Source organism: Taudactylus pleione, unplaced genomic scaffold (genome assembly GCF_031769625.1).
Source record: "Taudactylus pleione unplaced genomic scaffold, aTauple2 ptg000086l, whole genome shotgun sequence".
Taxonomy (NCBI): Eukaryota; Metazoa; Chordata; class Amphibia; order Anura; family Myobatrachidae; genus Taudactylus; species Taudactylus pleione.
The window spans coordinates 20,679,273-20,700,907 of record NW_028284488.1 but is presented as its reverse complement, the minus strand read 5'-3'; the positions used below and the strand labels follow the sequence as shown (position 1 = coordinate 20,700,907).

Here is a 21,635-nt window from a genome sequence, read left to right as displayed (position 1 = left end):
AGCCGGCCCTTTACTTATGACACAGGCGCACGCTTGGCACTACTTTGTTGATGCACGTGCGGCTACTGCGCACACAATTCACAAACACAGAAAATAATTTTTTTTTTGGTTTGGACTGGAGTGTACTTTCGGGGGTTACAGCACCCTTAACGGTCAAGCCAGCCGGCCCTTTACTTATGACACAGGCGCACGCTTGGCACTACTTTGTTGATGCACGTGCGGCTACTGCACACACAATTCACAAACACAGAAAATAATTTTTTTTTGGTTTGGACTGGAGTGTACTTTCGGGGGTTACAGCACCCTTTAACGGTCAAGCCAGCCGGCCCTTTACTTATGACACAGGCGCACGCTTGGCACTACTTTGTTGATGCACGTGCGGCTACTGCGCACACAATTCACAAACACAGAAAATATATTATTTTTTTAGCACTTGGGGGGAGCACCCCTCATGGACAGAGCACCCCCTGGACAACACTACAGCACCTCTTTAGGACTGGGACACTGCACAGGACTTTGGAGTGGACACAGCCCCTATGGAGAACTGACTGCACAACACAGTCCAGCCAGCCCCTATGGACTTTGAAGTAGTGGACACAGCCCCTATTAACAACAGCAGCACAGCACAACACAGCCAGCCCCTATGGACTTTGAAGTAGTGGACAACAGCAGCACTACACTACACTACACTACACAGCCCTAACTCCCACCCTCCCTCTTCACTGTCCACAGCCGAGTGAGAAAATGGCGCCGACGTGGGTACCTTATATAGGATCCAAAACCCGCGAGACTCGGAAGGCGGGATGATGATGTTTTGCCTCGATTTCAGATCCGAGTCAGGCGGGAAAAGTCGAGCCTGATTCGGATCGGACTCGGATCGGGGGGGCTCGGGGGGGTTCGGATTTCAGAAATCCGAACCCGCTCACCCCTACTTTTTAAGATGCATTCTCTGAACCTTTTATTGGACAGGCTTAGTTCAGTCTCCTGTAACAAATGTTTTCTCAACTGAAAGTACTTACAGCTTAACTAACTTTGTTTAAAAATAGTAAAAAAAAAAAAAAAAACCTATACTCCTGTATCTTTACCCCTTCCTTTCATATCTGAGTTTTCTTCTCATTTACTTCTTGTCTGTTTTTGAGCTCTGTAATTAGGAATACAGTATGTGAATACCAACGCCCTAGGCAAGATCCCTCCCCGCTGACCTATCCATGCCAAAATCCCTGTGCTATGGTATTCCCCATCACCTTTCTATAATACCATTCTTTTTACAGTATCTACCTTATATATGATCTCCACATCATCATCAGGGTGCACTTGCTAAAGATACCCCTGGAAAGAAGCATATTCCGCTTATGCCCAGCTGCATAGCCTGTAGTTCTGTCAGTATACCCTCAGTAAACTTTGCCTACATTTATAGCCAAGTTACACATCTTCCGTCACAAGTGTAGATGAGCGTGAAATGCGTACAACTCTGCATTGCTCAAACCTGCGTACGTGTGATTCCTGATCTAGCGCAGCATAAGAACAGGCACATGTTCAACTCCACATGCGGACCATAGTCGTCTTTTTATCTCTCATATTGCGCATAGAAAAGAAGCGAAATACCTGCGGCCCCCTTGCTCTGACTCAACAGTCAAATTCCCAAAGAGAATAAATTAATATATACTAAGTGTAGAGAAATATATAAACATAAGCCAGAGCAATATGATCCTCAGGGCCGGATTATAGGCGGGGAAGTGCCCAGGGGCCCCAACACATTGGGGGCCCCCCACACTGCCGCAAACATTTCCCAGAACCAGGCTACTCTGGACCTTCCCTGGCCGGCTGCCGGTAGCATCACACTCACTGATGGACAAGTTTTAGCTTATGAGACAGAGACCGCTTTGTCTACATTTCTACAGTGGGTGACCCATCCGTGGTTGATGATGGAAACCCTTCCCCCTCGCTGGAATAATGCCACGATTCGCAGGTGTGTGGGTAGTGGGTGGGGCCTAATGTCTTGAAGTGTCCGCCTCCATAAGAAACCTGATTCTGCAACAGGTAGTGTGTGTGCACTCTCTGTACCTCCTCTCTCTCACTCCCTTCTCTCTCCCTTTCTCCCCTCTCTCCCTAGTCCCCCTCCTGTCTGGTGGAGCTTGATAGCTGGCATGATAGATATATTCTCCTTGACCAGGAAGTGCTGCTGCTGCAGGAGCTGGATATGTTTGATTGCATTGCATCAGGGACCTGGCCCACGCAGCTGGATGTGCCCTATGTAATCACCTGGGGGCTGGTGTGTTTGCAAAACTGGTAACTACATGTATTGCAAATAACAGGCTGTGCTTCTGATGTCATATGTTCTGAGTATATAGGACTCTCAGCTGCTGCAGAATAGGTATAATGCAGGGAGCTGATAGTCGTAGCCTTGAGTGGCCAGTCTGCAGATGAGCCCATGCATTCATTGTCTGCCCACCATCACATTGCAGTCTTCCTCTCAGGACCTGTTGCTGCCCTGATCACCAGGGTCAGGATATTACTGACTCTCAGGAGCAAGCTGTAGCACTGCAGACTCACTCTCCTTGATATTTACTGAGTGCCACTACTGTAAAGTAAGGAGGGCGATGAAGGAGAGGAGGGGTCAGAGTGTAAGGGAAAGTGCAGGGTGATGGTAAGAATGAGACTAGAGTGTGAGGAAAGGAGCATGGTGATGGAGGAGAGGATGTGGCCAATGTTTATGGATGGAGGAGGTTGGTTGAGGAGAAAATGAGGCCAGAGCATGAGGGAAGGAGCAGGGTGATGGAGGAGAGGATGTGACCAGGGTGTGAGGGAAGGAGGAGGATGGTGGAGGAGAGAATGAGGCCAGAGCATGAGGGAAGGAACAGGGTGATGGAGGAGAGGATGTGACCAGGGTGTGAGGGAAGGAGGAGGATGGTGGAGGAGAGAATGAGGCCAGAGCATGAGGGAAGGAGCAGAGTGATGGAGGAGAGGATGTGACCAGGGTGTGAGGGAAGGAGGAGGATGGTGGAGGAGAGAATGAGGCCAGAGCATGAGGGAAGGAGCAGAGTGATGGAGGAGAGGATGTGACCAGGGTGTGAGGGAAGGAGGAGGATGGTGGAGGAGAGAATGAGGCCAGAGCATGAGGGAAGGAGCAGAGTGATGGAGGAGAGGATGTGACCAGGGTGTGAGGGAAGGAGGAGGATGGTGGAGGAGAGAATGAGGCCAGAGCATGAGGGAAGGAACAGGGTGATGGAGGAGAGGATGTGACCAGGGTGTGAGGGAAGGAGGAGGATGGTGGAGGAGAGAATGAGGCCAGAGCATGAGGGAAGGAACAGGGTGATGGAGGAGAGGATGTGACCAGGGTGTGAGGGAAGGAGGAGGATGGTGGAGGAGAGAATGAGGCCAGAGCATGGCGGAAGGAGCAGGGTGATGGAGGAGAGAATGGGGCCGGAGTGTGAGGGAAGGAGCAGGGTAATGGAGGAAAGGATGAGGCTGTAGTGTTAGGAAAGGAGCAGGGTGATGGAAGAGTGGATGTGACCAGTGTGTAATGGAAGGAGGAGGATCGTGGGGGAGAGAATGAGGCTGGAGCGTGAGGGAAGAAGCAGGGTGATGGAGAAGAGGATGTGGCCGGGGTGTGAGGGAAAGAGGAGAATGATGGTGGAGGTCGGAGTGTGAGGGAATCCGCACCCTGCTCATACACCTAGCATCTATACGCCATACGGTGTGAGACACCTGGCGCAACTGAGGTGCTACAAAAGATGTAGTGTACCATACTTTTGCATCTTATTTGTATCGTAGATACAGTGGAATACCACTCAGTGTACTAGAAATGCTGGGCTACAACTATAACTGCACTGGAATTGGTTTTAAAAACGTACAAAGTCACAGATGAAGCACAATGGAACTTGGTGTGAGAAAAACTGCGGCCGCTGGATCGGAAACTTTCTTACACAGATTCAGACTCAGTCACACACATATATACAAATTGATCAGTGCAAGCTAGCAATGTAGGTTTGTCACTCTCCGGTTATTTTATGGAAATAAAACACAATTTGAGCAAGAGCGGAGGAGTCTTCGGGATCTGGCGCTCCAAATGGGGCTATTTGCAGCAACTTGAACAATAATGTATGAGAATACATCTGTAGGTCCCTACATAACTTAGACAATAGAGGCACTAAACTTAGATCAAATAATATATTGTTCCAGAATAATCCTTAAATAGCAGATCTTAGAAGGGTGGAAAGCTAAGAACACTTTCTGGAGATGTTATGCTAGGTACTGACTTCATATAATTTGATCTAATAATTGGACATTGTCGTACTACTTAAATTCTGCGATCAAAAACGATGAAGTCGTAATGGGATCAGTAATTATTAGAGATGTGCGCAGACCCCTGTGTTTTGGTTCTAAATCTTATTGTGTTTTGGTTTCTGGAAAACCAAATTCAAATGTTTTGGTTTTGGATTTCTTTAAAAAATTATAAAAACTGCAAAATTCATATAATTTTGGACCTGTTTTTTGCCTACAGTATTAGTAACATCAATAGCATTCATTTCCAGTCAACTGCCTCACCGTTCACAACATTGTTTTCACATTTATTGGCCAAAGGCTGCAGAGAGCTGGCTGGCTAAACTAAGTGACAGAGCAACGACACAAACATGACAGTTTAGAAGAATATACCAAATCTATGAAACATAATGGCACAGCAGTGGCAGGCAGGATGACAGTTTACTATACAAGCCTTTAGAATGTTTTCATTAATCAAGAACTATAGCCTAAAAGTAAAAACCTAGTAGAAAATATAATATATTACTAACACACTTCTCCAAAGCTGCAAGTTTAGATGATGCTAGTAGCAGCAAAATGGTTCACCCCAAATCAATAACCAGCCCTGGACCTATGAGCCTGGTTTGGTATTGGAAAATAGAGGGGGGAATGGCGTGGGGTTCCCTATTTTACAATATTCAGCATAGGGCTGAACCAGCCAGGGAGATGGCACTACAGCAGGGAGTCACACAGCGTGTGTTGACAGGTGTGTTAAGAGAATATACAAGACTCAAGATGGAGCTGTATCAAGCTTTGTAGAGAGATAAACTGAGGAATTTGCCCAAAGACACCTATCTGCTTATAACTGTCATTTTAAACACTGTGCTAGATAGATGACAGAAGCTGATTGGTTCCTTTGGGCAACTTTTCCACTTTATCTCCCTCCTAGAATTGATAAATTTCAACCTCAAAGCTCTGTCCACTCCTATGTGTTTTGATATGCTATGCAGTCCTGACTGCTCCTCCTGGTTCCTCTGCACACTGTGACTGCATTGTGGCATCATTAGAAGATACCCCCAACCCAAAAGGGTTCAGGGAGCCAGGCACATCTAACTAAGTTGATCAATTATTGTGCCCCAATGGGGTGGATTGTTGGAGTGCCTCCGCAAGCCTCAGGCTGCAGCCAGATCAGCCTAATGATTGATCAGCCACTGAGCACTGTGAAGAGACTTGTCTCTCTTAAGCATTGGGGACCCCTTCAAAATGTTACCATGGGGTCCACAAAGTTCTAATTACTATCCTGGTTCTAATTACTATCCTGGTTCCACTGATATTGTTCTGAACATGTTTAGATAGCTATTTAGTAGGACCAGCACATTTTCTTGTTTTAAATCGGTACAGGTTGGGTCTCCCATATGAAAATATTCCGAAATACAGAATATTCTTAGCATGACTGAGATAGTGAAACCTTTGCTTTCTGATGGTTCAATGTACACAAACATTGTTTAAGTCACAAAATTATTAAAAATATTGTATAAAATAACCTTTCAGGCTGTGTTTATAAGGTGTATATGAAACAAATGAATTTCATGTATGTACACAAACTTTTTTTGATGCACGAAATTATTAAAAATATTGTATAAAATGACCTGCAGGCTGTGTGTATAAGGTGTATATAAAACATAAATGGATTCTGTGTTTATATTTGGGTCCCAGTCCCAAGATATTTCATTATGGTATGCACATGCACCCCCAGTCCCAAGCATTTTGGATATGTGAGACTCAACCTGTAATATTAATGTATTATTTTCTACAATGGAACAGTAATATATATTTTATCCTTCTAGAGTGGTCTTCGGGTTCATAGGGTATTTTTTTCTTTATGTATTTCCCATATGGATTATTTTTTATTATATTGGGTTATGTTATCTAAAATAATATTTCTTTGTTGGATAAGTATTTAGTAGGGCCAGCATGTATTCTTGTTTTTAATTCAGCAATATTAATGTTTTATTTTCTACAATGGAGCACTAATATATAAATTACACTAATATTTATTATAATAACTTATGGGATAGTTACCATTTGTTAAAAATTATGGAGGCCCTTCTATTTCTTTTATTAACTTATGGGGGCACTAATAACGATTTAACTGATGTGGTCGTATGGGATGCAAACGTAGCCAGCTGTGCTTCAGCTGACAAGGTGCGACCGCACCGTCCCGCTGTGTTTTTGAAGAGGAAATTTTTTCTCACATGTGCAGAATGGATCTCCTCTAACTTCCTGGACTCTCCTGCAGACCTGGCAATTTCTGACCAGTTTTGCCAGAAAAATCGTCAGATAAGTGGTTAAAATAATTGAGGTTCTAGAGGTGGGGCTGCAGCGCAGTCCAAAACCAACTGCCATCCTCACTGGCAGTTGGCGTGGCTCCTCTTTTTGAATTTTGGACTGCGCTGCTGACTAGGGTGGTGAACAGCTGGCCTTCACTTTGCGCATGAGTGAACGTGAACAGCTGGCCTGGATGGCTCATAGCGAACACCTTCATCACTTGCTATAACTTCCTCATGTTTCTCATAGACCAAGGTATTTCTGTCTGTGTCACATTTCACTATATTATGTCAATTACTTTAAAAGTTATAAGAAAAACTTTGGGACCAGTAGAGAGTGCAACACCCTGTATAAGCATTGTTTACAGGGGTATTCAATTTGGAGCTAAAATTTCGGATGACGTAATTTTTGCCGATTTTAATTATCCCCGTATTCAATTTCAAAGACTTTTCGCAGGTTCGAAAAGTCTTTGAAAAAAAAAACGGGGATAACTTTTCACTACTGAATAGGTGGCGAAAAAAAGTGCAGAATTGGGGTTTAGGGGTGCAGGCTTAAAAAAAAATAGCCTGCAACCCTGGGAATGTCATTTAAAAATAAACTGTGTCAAAAAAAAGTAAAAAAAAAAATTAGGGACACCCCAAAAAAATTATTCAAAAATTGGGGTGAAAAAAAAAAAAATGGAAAAAAGTGTTTAAAAATAGGGGAATAGGTTCAGGGCTATTCTGCAAGTATGCGGCAGGTGTTTTCTAGAATAGGCTATTAGCGGCAGGTGCATTTTTGCAGAATTTTTTAAAAATTACTTTAGGGACATAAAAATATGCTAGTACCCATTTTCAAGTACCCCAGATTTGATGGGACCACTTAAAAAAATGAAAAAAAATAACCTAAGTGCTCTTCTGCATCACTTCTTCAATGTCGGAAAAAAACACCTGCCGCAGCTATTTAAAACCCCGACTTTCATTTGCAGGCTAAAACGGGGGTACCCATAGTGATCCCCCATGTTTTGACAGCTTTAGGGGGGTCCTACAATTTATTCCAGGCAAATCCCGTTTTTTTTCGCCGATCCTATTTCGCCGGCTCCCGTTTTCGGATCTTTTTAATTGAATACGGGGATAAAGCGGGCGCGTGCCCGATACTTTATCCCAGGAAAATCAGCGATGTGGAGCGAAAAGTCCAGCACTGACTTTTTGCTCCAAATTGAATACCACTGAATGATTCTTATTCATTTGGAGCAAATATTAGAATCCTGCAATATTTGTTAATCTAAATAAATGATAAATTTATTTGTTTGGGTCTTTATATTTAGTGTTAATTAAATACATATGTTTAATGTTACTCTTTATATTCTGGCTGTCAGATAGCTCAGACTGCTTGTAGTTTTAACAGTCCTGCTGGCCAGATCCATCTCTGCTAGGTTTTTTTTTTGTGTTTGCCAATGATTTTTGAACTTGCAGTTGATTGCATGCAACAATTTATATTCAGAACACTGAAAATATAGAGATGGCTATTCGCAGCAAATCTGGTTTGAAAACCGTAGGTTACTGGTGATTTTTTTTTTGGGAGAGGGGGGAGATTTTGTCTTTAATATAGTTAGCTTTTTTAAATTGCCAAATAAAAAATAACTGCAATTTGAGCAAATTACTCTACATAATATTTCCCTTCAGGGGCATATCTACCCCTTGGCCAAAATGGCACTTGCCTGGGGCGTGCCATCTGATAGGTGCCCAGCTCCTTCTTTGCAGCAGCTTCACGTACTCCAAGGAGTTTTCTATATTTATCAATGAATCTTAGCCTTCTTATACCGCTTGTCATATACCATTCAGGTTTGGGAGACTTAAAAATAAAAAATCTATCCATCTATCTATCTATCTCGGGTAAAATAAGTATTGAACACATCAACATTTTTCTCAGTAAATATATTTGTAATGGGGCTTTTGTAATGAAATTTTCACCAAATGTCAGTAAAACCCATGCAATCAAACCATAGATATCCATAAATTAAGTTATGTGTAATAATGTAAAATTTTATTGTAAATAAAAATATATATAATTTAAAAAACAATGTCTCATGTACTGTTATATGATTTATACCACCCCTGTTTATTTGCATTTCCTAATAACTCTCACATGTTAGATAGCAGGCTTCAATAGCTATTTAACACATTTTGGGAGCATTAAGTCACCCATTGTTTGAATCTTACATTATGCTAATTCACTCACTTAACTACTAACTAGAAAGAACCACACGGACATCTATGTGGAATTAAAAGAGGACACAGCCGAAATGTATTGATCAATTTGTAATTAGAAAGATGGTGGCAGTAAAAAAGCAGTGCTCCAAGGCCACAGCCCGGCAAATATATATGACTAAATAAATAAGAGGCGGATCCCCGCCCGGCGCAAACTGGCCTGAGGTAGAACCATTCTGCCTTAATTGGCATAGCCCTTGACCCCTCCCTAAGATGATGGCCCGGTCCCCCCTTAAGGGCAATGACCAACTCGCCGCTATCAAAAGGCAAATGCTACCCAGGTACTCTTACGCTATAATAGGCTGCCTAGGAACACTGCTTCCCGCCAAAGCTCGGCTCAAAGAGCCGAGCCCCGCCACCCATCAGGAAATAATCACACACCAAGGAAGACTGCAATGTTTGAATATAAGACTCTAGACCTGCACCCGTGAGGTGTATCCCATTGGGCCTATAAAAACTCCTCTCCTTGTAAGGCAATCGAAGGTGCCAATATAACACATCCGTCCATTAGTGACCGGACTAGATATTACCGCCTGCCTACCCTACTGCTGGCCATCTCTAGTAGACTATTTGCAGGTCCTTCCTAATAGCAGGTATAAGTGCAATGCAATTGCAAGTACCCAGATCATTGCCCCCCAAATGTAGCACCAATAGGGGGCCCAAGTCTGGCTTCCCCTGTCCATAAACCTCTAATAAAGGCCACCCCAGCGCATGCCCCTACAACCTAACCACTGATTCTTATTAGTACCTAATAAATGCGGGCCTGAAAATGCTAAAGGATGCTCATTAGCCCAATAGATACATGAATGTCCCACGAACCACACCTGTCAGCATTCCTATAAACCTGCAAAAAGGGGTTAATCATGCCCGGATAGGCTAATACAATTTATAGAAAAACAGCCCAGCCAAGGGAAGGAATACAATAGTTGGGTGACCCATCTGAAGGTGAAAAACAGCAAACCTCTTTGAGGGCAAATCTGAAAAGCCCTTCAAGATCCATAGCGACAGTAGGCATAAGGCCCCTGGGTTTCCCAACAAACTCGAAACAAGCGCTGTTAACTATGCAACTTATCGCCACGTAACTAATTCTTGTAGGCTGACGACCACCATCGACCTAATTGCTTTAAGGTGTCAACGGAAGCACCTGCAGCTGCCATGCAGATTGCTGCCCCAATCCTGAAAAATGTGCGCCAAACTGATCTAGCGGCAAATCTAAAACAATCAAACAGTTGTGAAAGACCCTTGTAAAGTAAAACTTAGATAATGCTGTCTGAGTGGCGTGAAGGAGCCAGCATGCGCTGCCTGGGGGCTGTAAATTATTAAACGTACGGCCATGCCGACTAGGGTTGGTGAAAGGTGTGCTTGAGCTGGGATAGAGGTCCATCGCCCTTTAGCAAGCCGATCAGTTTATTAATCAATGAATACGACACAACTACATGTTATACTGAAAACTTCCTTCTCAAACAACAGCCCGTTGATATCTAACTCATCTTATTTAACAACAACCCGGCAATTTTAAAGAACCCTAAATATGCTAACCAAAATGCCAAATTAAATAGTTTTGCCTCCTAATTAACCGATGCGATCCCCAACCCTGTGTCAGCTCCTTTAAAATTGATAGCTCAATAGGTCTTCGCGAAATCACTTAGAATGAGGCGCTCAACCCCTGAACTCCCCCTAACTAAGCTAATAAAAAAACATCAGTTCGCGACCGACAGACCAGGAAAGACGCCGACGTGGACGCTCCGGAACGACTTTGTTCGTGCCATTTCCAAACGATTCTAACAGGTATGCATGGAATGGCGAACCTCCCTTGCCCTCGTAAGCCAAGAAAAGTTTTGCTAAACAATACAAGCCGTCAACTAAATCCTCAGCGTACACGGAGCCCATGACATCAAAACAAACTACTTAGATTTCGACGCTACAACCAGCCGATATTAACAGGACCAGGGTAAGCCATGTATCTCAGCAAAAAAGGGGGGAAGCGAGCCCCCGAAACTAAATCCATGGACAACGAGACAAGGACATCTGCTATACCGTACCCCACTCCTAGACGTGCTCTAATGTCCTTGCTCCCGTGCAAACACACAAAAGGTGAAAACGCCTAAGCAAACTCAAAAACGAAGGGGACCCAGCCCCGCAAATATTGATAGCAAGAACTACACCTACAATATCACTGCATAACCTAATCCTCCTGCTGCCGAGTCTGGTAGCCCATGATTTGGAAAAAAAACTCCAAAAAATAGCATACTGGCAGTCAGTTCTTGCCACATCTGGCCAAGTTATCGCGTACAGCCGCCCTCCAATAACTCCCTTAAAACTATGGAACTAAACACATCCTTAAACAACTGAAACCCGTAATTGTCCACCTGAGCAGGTAGCCATTTCTAACTCCGTTGAACTCCGTAAACATTACCGACCAAACTTGTAGATCCTCCCACCAGTCCTGAGACAAGTGAAAATGGCGAGATCTTGAAATCCTGGCTATGGAGAGGTCCAAGCGACGACAATTTCCTGCCCGTGGGTACTATTGTACAATCAAAATTCACGGCCTATAAGCGATTGCAATTGCTTTAGTGACACTTCCCCAATAATTTCCCAATTCACTAACTTTATTCCAAGGCAATCGGCAAGGACCTAGCAAAGTGTCTATATTTATCCCCAGATAGGACAAACGTTGAAAAGAGACCTCAGTCTAGTCGCGAGAAATCCTTGCCAGCTAAAAACCACCACTGGCCCCACTACCAATAAAGCAACCAAAAAATTGCCCCCCCCCTCCCACAACATGCAAAACATTGCAAAAGTGAGCTGCAACAGTTGACAAAGGAAAAGTATACAGAACAACCCACTGGAAAGAGCTTATCTACAAAATAAGTTCCAGCGACACTAATTCCCGTACACAGAAAAGGTATGGAGTGAAAGCGGCATTAAACAAAAATGTATTCGATATCCACTTTAGCCAGGGGAGCTCGCTCGCCCAAACTTTGCACCCTCCGATTGGTACAGTTTTCAGTAAACTGCCGAATCTAAACGCTTTATTGACAGATCACCGTTCCGGGTAGGAAAGATGCTGGATAAATCTAAACTTGCCCGTCACCCACTTAGGTACAAACCCCAAAGGCGAGGTACAAAATCCCTTCCCAGGGAAAGACAAGAAAGAGCCACACCTGTGCCCTAATCTAACCACCCTACCCATTTTACTCCTAACCACTTCACGGTGATTGCGTATGGACTGAAGGTTCAGTTAGCAATATGACGTATATATTGTGCGTTAAGAGCAAATGAAAACCCAACTTAAAAACCCTCTTAACAGCATGAAATACCCCTTGCTTCTTGTGTCGATAACCCCTCGACCAGCTCCTGCGCCGCCAAAGGCGCTATTTCTGGCCGATGGCTGTCACCACACAGCATGCAGAATTCAATGCCCCTACACCCGAATCCCTGTTGCATTGGGCATTATTGAAAGCGTAGCCCTCACCGCGCCCGGAACTTGAGGTACCTGAACAGTGTTGCCTCCAGGCTATCGCGGAACCCATAGGTATGCAGGACTGCCGAGTAACCTTCAACCAAAAAACTCCATATCCTTGAATCACGACTGAAACACTGCCTAACCTTCCTGCTTCTTCCTGAAAAAACTGCATGTACTTCAGCACATCCCTGTATTCTCTGCCGGGTTTTCCAGTAAAACTCACCGCAAAATCGAACAAGCAAGTTGCCAAATTATGTATGAACCACGGTAACCGACCCCAAAATGCTAACAAGGCCTTCGCCTGAAACAAACACTGAGAGAGCATACAAACTCCACATAGATAGGCCCTTGTTGTGATTCAAACACAAGACCTTAGTACTGTGAGGCAGGAATACTAACCATTACGCCAATAATGCTGCCCGTTTGTGCCTTTTAGCAACTGCCATACTGGCAAACATGCCCACAAACATGCCTTTCCTAATCCGCTACCCCTGAAACCAGTACATGGGAGCATAACAAACTCCACACAGTCGGGACCAAGGATGGAAATGAAACCTCAAAGTCTGCCCTGAGAGGCAGTAACGTTAACCACTACACCCTCTGTGCTGCCATAACTTTAACCTCAAGTCACCTAAGTAGAGCTGCGTTTGCACCCCATCCCCTGCTGCACCGGGACCCCAGCTGCTAATATAGTACTAGATCTCTTTGGGCTTTTATGCTTACCCTTAATCGTTTGCGCAAACACCCCCTGAACCTACAGGGCATACGGTGTAACCAGAAGAATCGCTAAACACAGCAAAGAAAAGTAAAAACGTTGCACAAAATTAGAGCAGCATGCTTACGTGATCTAGTGGATGAAGGCCTGGACCTGACCGACTGCCTGCTAACGCTTGACCCTCGCTGCGCGGTGCGCCCACCACAACGAGTCGCCTTCTGAACCTCCTGGACAGCCGAAGACACGTCCTACGGAACCCTGGAAGACCCCGAGACTGCAACCGGAGGACTTGAAATAAAACACGTGAGGTGGAAGCATGGGGGCGTGACCTCTTCCAGCTGATCAGGATGGTGAATGGTGGTAGCTGGCCCGGGAGTAGTGGGGGGGGGGGGGCGGGGGGTGTATATGGCTGCGCTGGAATGCAGAGTGGCTGTAATTGCTAAGAAACCGGAGGCAAATGTAAACTGGGGACGGCCAGGTAAAAACCTGCTGACATGAAATGCAGGGAGGGGGGGCTGATGCTGCACGGTTTCTGTAAAATAGGGAAACAACCGTTGTGCAGCAATGGGAGGGGCTGGGAGCGGATACGTGGGCGCATTCTGGAAGCAATGAAATACGCAGAAAAGCAGCAGCGCCCACCACACTGGTGCTGTGTAACAATGGGGAGATGGAACCCTGGGGAGGTGGAACCCTGGGATCTGCCCCTCCCCTGCGTTTTGAGTGGTGGCAGTGGGTGGGAAACTGCGTGTGCCATATGCCTCAGCACTGACTGGGGGCTAAAATGGCCGGGCTGGAAGTGAAGGAGGGGGGACGGAGTTTCCTGCATGCGCACCGGGAGGAGGGAGGGAGGGATGGGATAGTGGGCTGCCGGGTACTGTGGGCACGCCTGGGGAAGGTGTGGCTGCTGGGTCGTGTGTCAAGCAGCGTGTGGTGATGGGGGGGGGGTAGCTGTGACGGGGCATGGTGGAGGAGGGGACCGGCGGTTGGAGGCAGGGAAAGGGCGCCAGGGTACGTCTCTGCTAGGGCACGGGGCGGAAGGACACGGCGGTTTAGGCTGGAGATAGAGGTGGCCAGTAAAGCCATGCTAGCAAAACACAGTGGAGCAGAGGACAGCAAAAGAATGGCAACAGTGATACTTAGCCCAGTCTGGTTCCAAAACTGGAAAAGAGGAAAATGGCTCCTCTTCCAGACTATTTATAATGAATAGTAGGGGCCTTGCCCCTTATTACTGCCATAAGCTACTATTTTGAATGACACATTCCTGGCTACGCCCCCTCCTCTCCTTTAACCCCTGGTGAACTAGCAATATTCCATCACTAAACTGGGTGCTTATCTTTCCTCAAACTTATTCAAGTATTCGGATCTATTAATGTTCTGGAGGTTGTGGTTTAGCATTACACCACTGTCTAGACTAGATCTATGGCTTCTGTTGGGTGAAGGGGCCGGATTAAGGGGGGGGGACAGGTCCCCACACAGGGTCGACGTGACCCTGTCGAGAACAGGTGTCCAGTGGCACCTGTTCCCAGGTAGAGGCTCTGGAGCAGTGGCTGTATGACAGACTGCATGCAGCAGCACAGTCAGTGCTGCTGCATCAGCTTTGTAAGGGGGAGAAGGGCCACACTAGTGCATAAAAACTGCCCTCCACACCAATGCCTCCCCACCACAGGCCGCATTGGGGGCAGAGCCAATACAGCAAGCTCCACCCCCATATCCCCACAAATCACGCCATTACATCGCAGGGGCGGGGCCCAATGAATCAAGGAGGTGCCCGGGTCTTTTTGCAACCTGTACCAGCAGCCGCTGCTGCTGCATCAAGTGTAAGTATGTATGTGTACTGTTTTAGTGTGTGTGTATGTATGTATGTATGTGATATTGTGCATATGTGTTAGTGTGCATACTGTGTATGTATGTGTTAATGTGTATATATGTGTTAGTGTGTGTATACTGTTTATGTGTGTGTTTTCCCGTCTTCATGTAGCGTGGGGGGGGGGGGCTAGGCTCTGTGTGGCTTGGACGGGGCCCCACAACTAGGTTGCCCTGGGGCCCTCACAAGCCTTAATCCGGGAATGTTGAGTCCAGAAGGATCTTCATGCTTCTGCTGTGTTAGCTTGCTCAGACTTGTAGCTGGGTCGTGTCTGCCAACATTTTTATTTTATTTGATGTGTTCTAGTTATATTGCTTTGCATAGGGGCCTCTGTCGCGGGTGTGGCTCATGTGACCAGCAGCGCTATACAAACTGGTGGCAGCAGCCTTCACCCACTAGTCACACCAATGTCACTGTGTGCCCTGTGCACAGACTGCTATGTAGCCTATCCTATTCAAGTGAATGCAGGCACAAGGCACCTCTCCATCCACCCCTTACTGGCCGAGCCAGACCTATCGTTTGCATTGATGGGAGGGGGGTGCCAGCAGGTGGGTAGCTGTAGCCAGGTGATCATTTAAAATGAAGCAGGATCAGCAGCGCTGCTGGCCGCGAACCACGACTCACTGTCTTCTACTTCGGCGCTGCTTCACAGTACAGCCACGACGCTGGCTCAGTCAGTGTGTGTCTGTCTGTGTTGACAGACACACTGACTGCGGCGCATATGTTATTATGGCACTGAAGGGAGCCGGGCCCAAGAAGAGGTAGGTAGGAGGCGGAGACGCGCCTGATGTGCTGTCTAATCAGCCATTCTTCTAACTAGGTGCCTGACTGGAGGGAGCACTCCATAAACACCAAAGGTGTGTGAGGCAAGCTACATGGTTATGTTTTAATTTAATTGAATGCTATAAATAAACTACCTGTTAAATCTAGAAAATGTCAAATACTGACATTATTTGTGCACTGATTATATATATATATATATATATATATATAAACTGGCAATTATACGGCTGCCTGTTCTGTGTCTGAGAGCCGCCTCCATTTGACTGGTGTGTGTGCGTGTGTGTGTATGTGTATATATAATTATTATCCTTTATTTATATGGCGCCACAAGTGTTCCGCAGCGCCTTACATAGTACATAGAACTAACAAGTGAACAAGAAACAAGTAACTTACAGTACATTACAGTGCAGGACAAGGACACGATTTATATACGTTGCTGCAATAGCAGTTAGACACTCACAATAAGCAGCCGGGAGTTGGCAGTCACGTATTAGGTGCCCTAATGGGGAGAAAAGAGTCAAAGAAAATGTAAAGAGAAGCATATGAGGGAAGAGGTCCCTGCTCGTGAGAGCTTACATACACACACACACATATATATATATATATATATATACACACACACTCACACACACATGTCCAAGGGGATCGGCACTCCTTCCAATAAATAAACAATCTGCCCGGTGCCCAGAGCCTTAACTAGACTTTTTGGTGCCCTGTGCGAGAAAGAGCATCGACGCCCCCTCGTTTTTCAAAGGGACATAATGCACCCAAAAAAGGGCCATGGCTTCATGGGGAAGAGATAGGAGAGGCCAGGAGATGCTGGAGATGAAATAAGAGGAAGCTACAAGTGAGAATGATAATAAAGAGAAATTTTACAGGCCCAAACAGCGCCCCCTGACCTGTGGTGCCCTGTGCGATGGCACCGGCCGCACTACCCTAGCTACGGCCCTGCCGGTGCCTTCACAATCCTGAGGTAGGGTATGAATATACTGCAGGGGTGGTGCGGCACTCAGGACTCTCAAACAAATGCTCACAGACAGAATAGTATCAACGTTTCAATGTTTCATCATTGTCATCAGGAAAACAAAATAATTAAACATGTTCTTACCTTATATACCCATGAGTGCACGTGTAACTGCTCCCTCCGGCGACGGAACTGCACACCCAGCTGGCGGTGCTGATGTTATGATGTCATCACGTCGAGCGCTCTCGGCGCTGCTGGATGACTGTAGTGACAATAACCCCCATCACCATGGTGACTAACAAACAGTAAAAGGGAGAAGGAAATTCAGAAATAAAATACCAGTCTCCATCATAATGGAGACATACTGGTAATACAGGAGACATTTTCACCTAAATGGTCATTAAGACCCTTTGGAATCTATTGATCCATTGATTAGGGACTCTAATTCCAAAGGGTCTTAATGACCATTTAGGTTTACAGTGCTTTAATTGAACTATTATTGCTTTAAATATTATATGCTCTTCTTCTTTTTTATTGTAACAATTGTCTTATTGTAACAATCCATTGCTTGTGAAAATTTCTCGTGTTGCGTCTTTTGTAACATTATAAAGAGGCCATGTCCCTTCCTTCACAAAGCCATGCCCCTTTTTTGGAAGGTGCACACCTAGTGTCTCTTTTTAGCACAGGGTACCAAAATGTCTAGTTACGGCTCTGCCTCACACATGGTGAGCCTGGAGGGACACAGAGAAGGCCAGGAGGATACAACCCTTTTTCCCTTGCAAAGTTTTGTGTTAGATTTGCCTTAGACCTACGATTGTCTTCACACAGTATGAAGTATGGCATCTCTGTTATTAATCAATGTTACCCTGTACTTCTATGTGCAATATACTGACTGCAATGCATGTATCACCTTACTGCCACATAATGTCCCCCACTTCAACTTACTATTCTAATGCTTTTCTCTGTAATTTCCCACTGAATTGCTCATCCTGTCCACTGTAACCTATGTAGTGCGACCTAGATTGCTGCCTTGCCTGGTACTTCCTAGGTTCAGGATGGACAACCCATTGAACTATTTATGCAGTGGTAATCCTATTAGTCACTGTTCATTTTATCTTTGTATGTCTTATTTCCAGGTATTGCTGTAGCAAGCCCAACATGGCTGCCTTGTCTGGTACTCTATTATGTAGAATAAACAATGCATGGTTCTTCCCCATAATGTGTCATCAATTCCAGGCATTGCCTATTCTGCCCAGTGTAATCCTATGTAGTGCGCTTAAAATTACTGCTTCACCTGGATCCTTCATGGGCAGGATGAATAGTCCTTGCAACTGATGACCCAAAATGGCTGCCACACCTTTGTATTATCTTCATGGTTTCTGTACTTTATGGAAATCTAAACCTCTGTATTATGTTCATACCAGGGGTGGGATGTACTAAATGGAAAATACAGTAAAACCCCCGTTTTCGGGGTTTTACCGCATTTTCCGTATGTATCATCACCTGGCCGATGTGGAGGGTTCCGCCAGCTTTTGCTGGCGTTACCCTATAGAAACCTATGGGCTTTTACCGCATCACGCTGCTATGAGGGAACCTGATCAGATTCCTCCAAGCATGCCCCGTGGCCGCCGCGTTACTCTGCGCATGCGCTGATGGACTGCCGGGTCATAAACCCGGAAGTCCACGGCACAGCGCACATCGCAAAGGTCAGCTCTTATCGGAAGAGCTGTCCTTTGTGTTACTGATCGCATATGTTAGTGCATATGTGATCAGTAGGAATGTGAAGCATGGCGGCATGTACTCCGCAAGGTTAGTACATCCTGCCCTATCTGTTAAGCGCCTTGAGTCCTATTGGAGAAAAGTACTATATAAATAACAATATTATTATCATTACTACTGAGCTGATTAGGATGTGGAATTCAAGATTAGTTTATAACTGGAGTTGTTCACCTGAAAGGTTTCAATTGATCGTCTGATTAAAATATAACTTTGCTGTGGTTCTGACTATACTGCAGAGTATAAAATATTAATGCTATGTTCTTCTCTCCATAGCTGATGTGCTCCTCTGTACAGAGTGCATTATTTGAAGAAGAGGACAGGGTGAAGAAACTTCAGCAGAAAGTCACATCCCTTGAGAAGCGTAACAAACAACTGCGAGACCGTGTAAAAAAAGTCAAGAAATCTTTACGGCAAGCAAAAAAGAATGGCAGGAATATGGAAATGATAAATAGGAAACTGAGTGAGAAACTCTCTGCTGTGGCAGGACAGATCACACATATAAACTCTTTCAAGCCAAAAAAATCTCATTCAACTTACCTTAAGGTATAAGCGACACATATTACATATTAGAGACTGGCCAAAATATTAGTACATTTACACTGCTAGCTGGACTTGTCATGTAACAAACAATATGGAAAGAGTGAAACTCATTTTTTCTACTACAGTTTATATTCGTCAAGTATATGCTTTCGCTATTTCATGTCGCCCTACTCAATGTTGTGTGACATAGCATTTATGGCTGGCTGATACCTCCCGGTTCCTACCTGGTAACTGTGACGCAGTGGTACAAAGTATTTAGAGAAAATTTCCCTATGATTATTTTGTTTGGTGTTCATGGCTTAAAAAGTTTTTAGACATCTAGAATGTTCTACAGATAATTTCTGATAACTTGTTGGCCTGTATGGGAGTTGCTGGGCAGCTCCAATAGTATGCTTAGATAGCTACTAGGGTTGTTTTATTTTTCATTTACAGCTACAGATAATGATGGGGTTACTGAATTTTGTATAGCATGGAAAATGGTTACTATGGTTTGAATCTGAGTTTTTTAATAAATATCCTGCATATGTAATCATTACATTTCCATTGGATGTATTGATCCATGTATTTTATACAAATGTACTAGTATATTGGACCTGGCTTTCGACAGGTCGCGGGGTTCCCCCTCTTAAACGTCCCCGGATGCTGTTTCCCACCGTGAAAGCCCCCCCACCCAAACTTAATAGAATGTTGTCCTATGGCTACCTAGTTATAATAAGGTTATTATATGCTGGATTATGGGCCATTTCCCCCCCAAAGAACCAAGGTCATTGAATAGCTGTTTAGATATCTTGTAACTCGTTCTTCTGACATTTTTCCCAAGCATAGAAAATATATACAAAACTGTCTTGTCACTTTCAAAACTATATAGCGGCATTAGCACTATTTTCTAAGTTGTTTGTCTAAGGTTAGTGTCACATTCTCGCCCTCTCTCATGTTAGGCTTCCATCCTAAAACACAGACAAAATGAGTCATGTGACAGAAAGGCAAAGGGATTTTTATTAAAAATGAATGGACAGAACTAAATAAAATTAAGTCATGCCTGTGGAAAAAACAAACACACTTAAACAGGGATTTCGAGATCTTCATCATCGTCAGCTGATCCCTTCATGCAAACAAATAGATGATAGTTTTTAGGGTATATAATTGGGAAGCCGGCTGCCTTAATACCGGCAGCCGGCTTCCCGACTGTCATATCCCGGCGAGGGATGAAATGCCAGGCGTCTAGATATAGACGCCTGACATTTCCCCGACGCCGGGAGACAGGCGCCCGGCATCTCGATCGAAGAGATGCCGGGCGCCGCGAGTGGACAGCCGCGGCGGGGGGGGCGGGTTAGGCACCCCCCCGGGAGGGTTAGGGTTAGGCTAGGGGGAGGGAGGGTTAGGGTTAGGCACCTCCGTGGGGGACTCAGGGTTAGGCACCCCCCCCAGGGGATTTAGGTTTAGGCAGCGGTGAAGAGGGGGGATTAGGGTTAGGCATTTGGGGGGAGGTTAGGGTTAGGCACCCCTAAGGAGGGTTATGATAAAACTCGTTGGTAAATGGATTCCTTAGACACATGCATGATTTAGACCATTTGATAAAACTTGTTGATAAATGAGGCCCTAAATCACTAAAAAGTTGCACAGCGCATGCATCCCACGGTGTGTACGCAATCGCTGTGCGAGGTAGGACCGAGACACAGTCTCAGAAATGTATTGGGCCTTCCTGGGCGGTGACTATTCAGACACACGTGGATGCACTGGGCATGTTATGGGAGTGTCCCTCGTGGTGTTCAACTGTTTGCAAACTTAGTTGCTGATTGTTTACACTGGAGGCCATACTCTGAGAGGTAATCTGTACCTAGCATGGGGAAGGTGCAAGTTTGCATGGTGGCGTCTAAAGACGCAGCAAATGGGACTGTTGCATGTAAAGAGGCACAAAGTGGGTGTCTCAGTCCTTGCACAGTCAGATGCACGGCGGTGCACCAGGGGAGGGGCTTTCACTAGCTTTAGCATACAGTCACAGAGCAACTACAGCAGAAGATGCGTAAGAGGTTACAGCGGCATGCAACTCAGATTTAGCTCCTTAGGATTTCCTGGTACGGAGCTTTCTTTTCTGCTTCTTTTTAGAGCCTAAGGACTAATGGAGTTGTCATCAGCATACTGAGCATCCATTCAGAGTGTATTCCGTTTACTTACCACATGCTTATTAATAAAGCTGTGTCTCTGATGTACAACGGGCTTTCCAATTGGACAGCTGCTCAGTGTTAGGCCTCACCTCCAGCTTAGCCCTCCCATTCTCCTGAATGCCAAAGTTGGGAGAAGTAGTGTTGGGAGTGCTGGCGATGATGAAATATAACAAGCAGGGTTTTTCTACTTGGGGGAAGAGCGATCTTAACCAAAACAATTTACTCTAAAACATTTTGTTACAGTACTCCAGTATGTATATTCCCTTGTCATTGTTATTGTGTCTATGATTACAGAAACAGGAAGATTGTGGGTTGAGGCAAAATTTTTATTACTGATAAATTAATGTACAATAAAATACTGATGTCTTTCTTTTTTATGACTTTTATATATTTCTTTTATCTTTTGCACTGTATTATTGTATTTACACTAATAAAGAATACTATATTAGTTTGGATTCCGTTCATAAAAGTTCTGTTCTGCAATTGCCATGGTTTCATCAATGTTGTGAAGGCTGTACCAATGGCAGCACGCTTAGT

At 44.9% G+C, this 21,635-nt stretch overlaps 1 protein-coding gene across 1 annotated transcript in view; it reads left to right on the top strand.

Moving 5' to 3' along the window:
* The window catches only part of CCDC3 (coiled-coil domain containing 3), a 137,345-nt gene extending 117,099 nt beyond the window's left edge, over positions 1 to 20,246 (top strand). Inside the window, exon 3 of the mRNA XM_088468915.1 lies at positions 18,667 to 20,246. Within this exon, the coding sequence (XP_088325041.1) occupies positions 18,667 to 18,942 (276 nt within the window). The 3' untranslated portion in view covers positions 18,943 to 20,246. The remainder of the gene's footprint in view (positions 1 to 18,666) is intronic.
* The last annotated feature ends 1,389 nt before the right edge of the window (positions 20,247 to 21,635 follow it).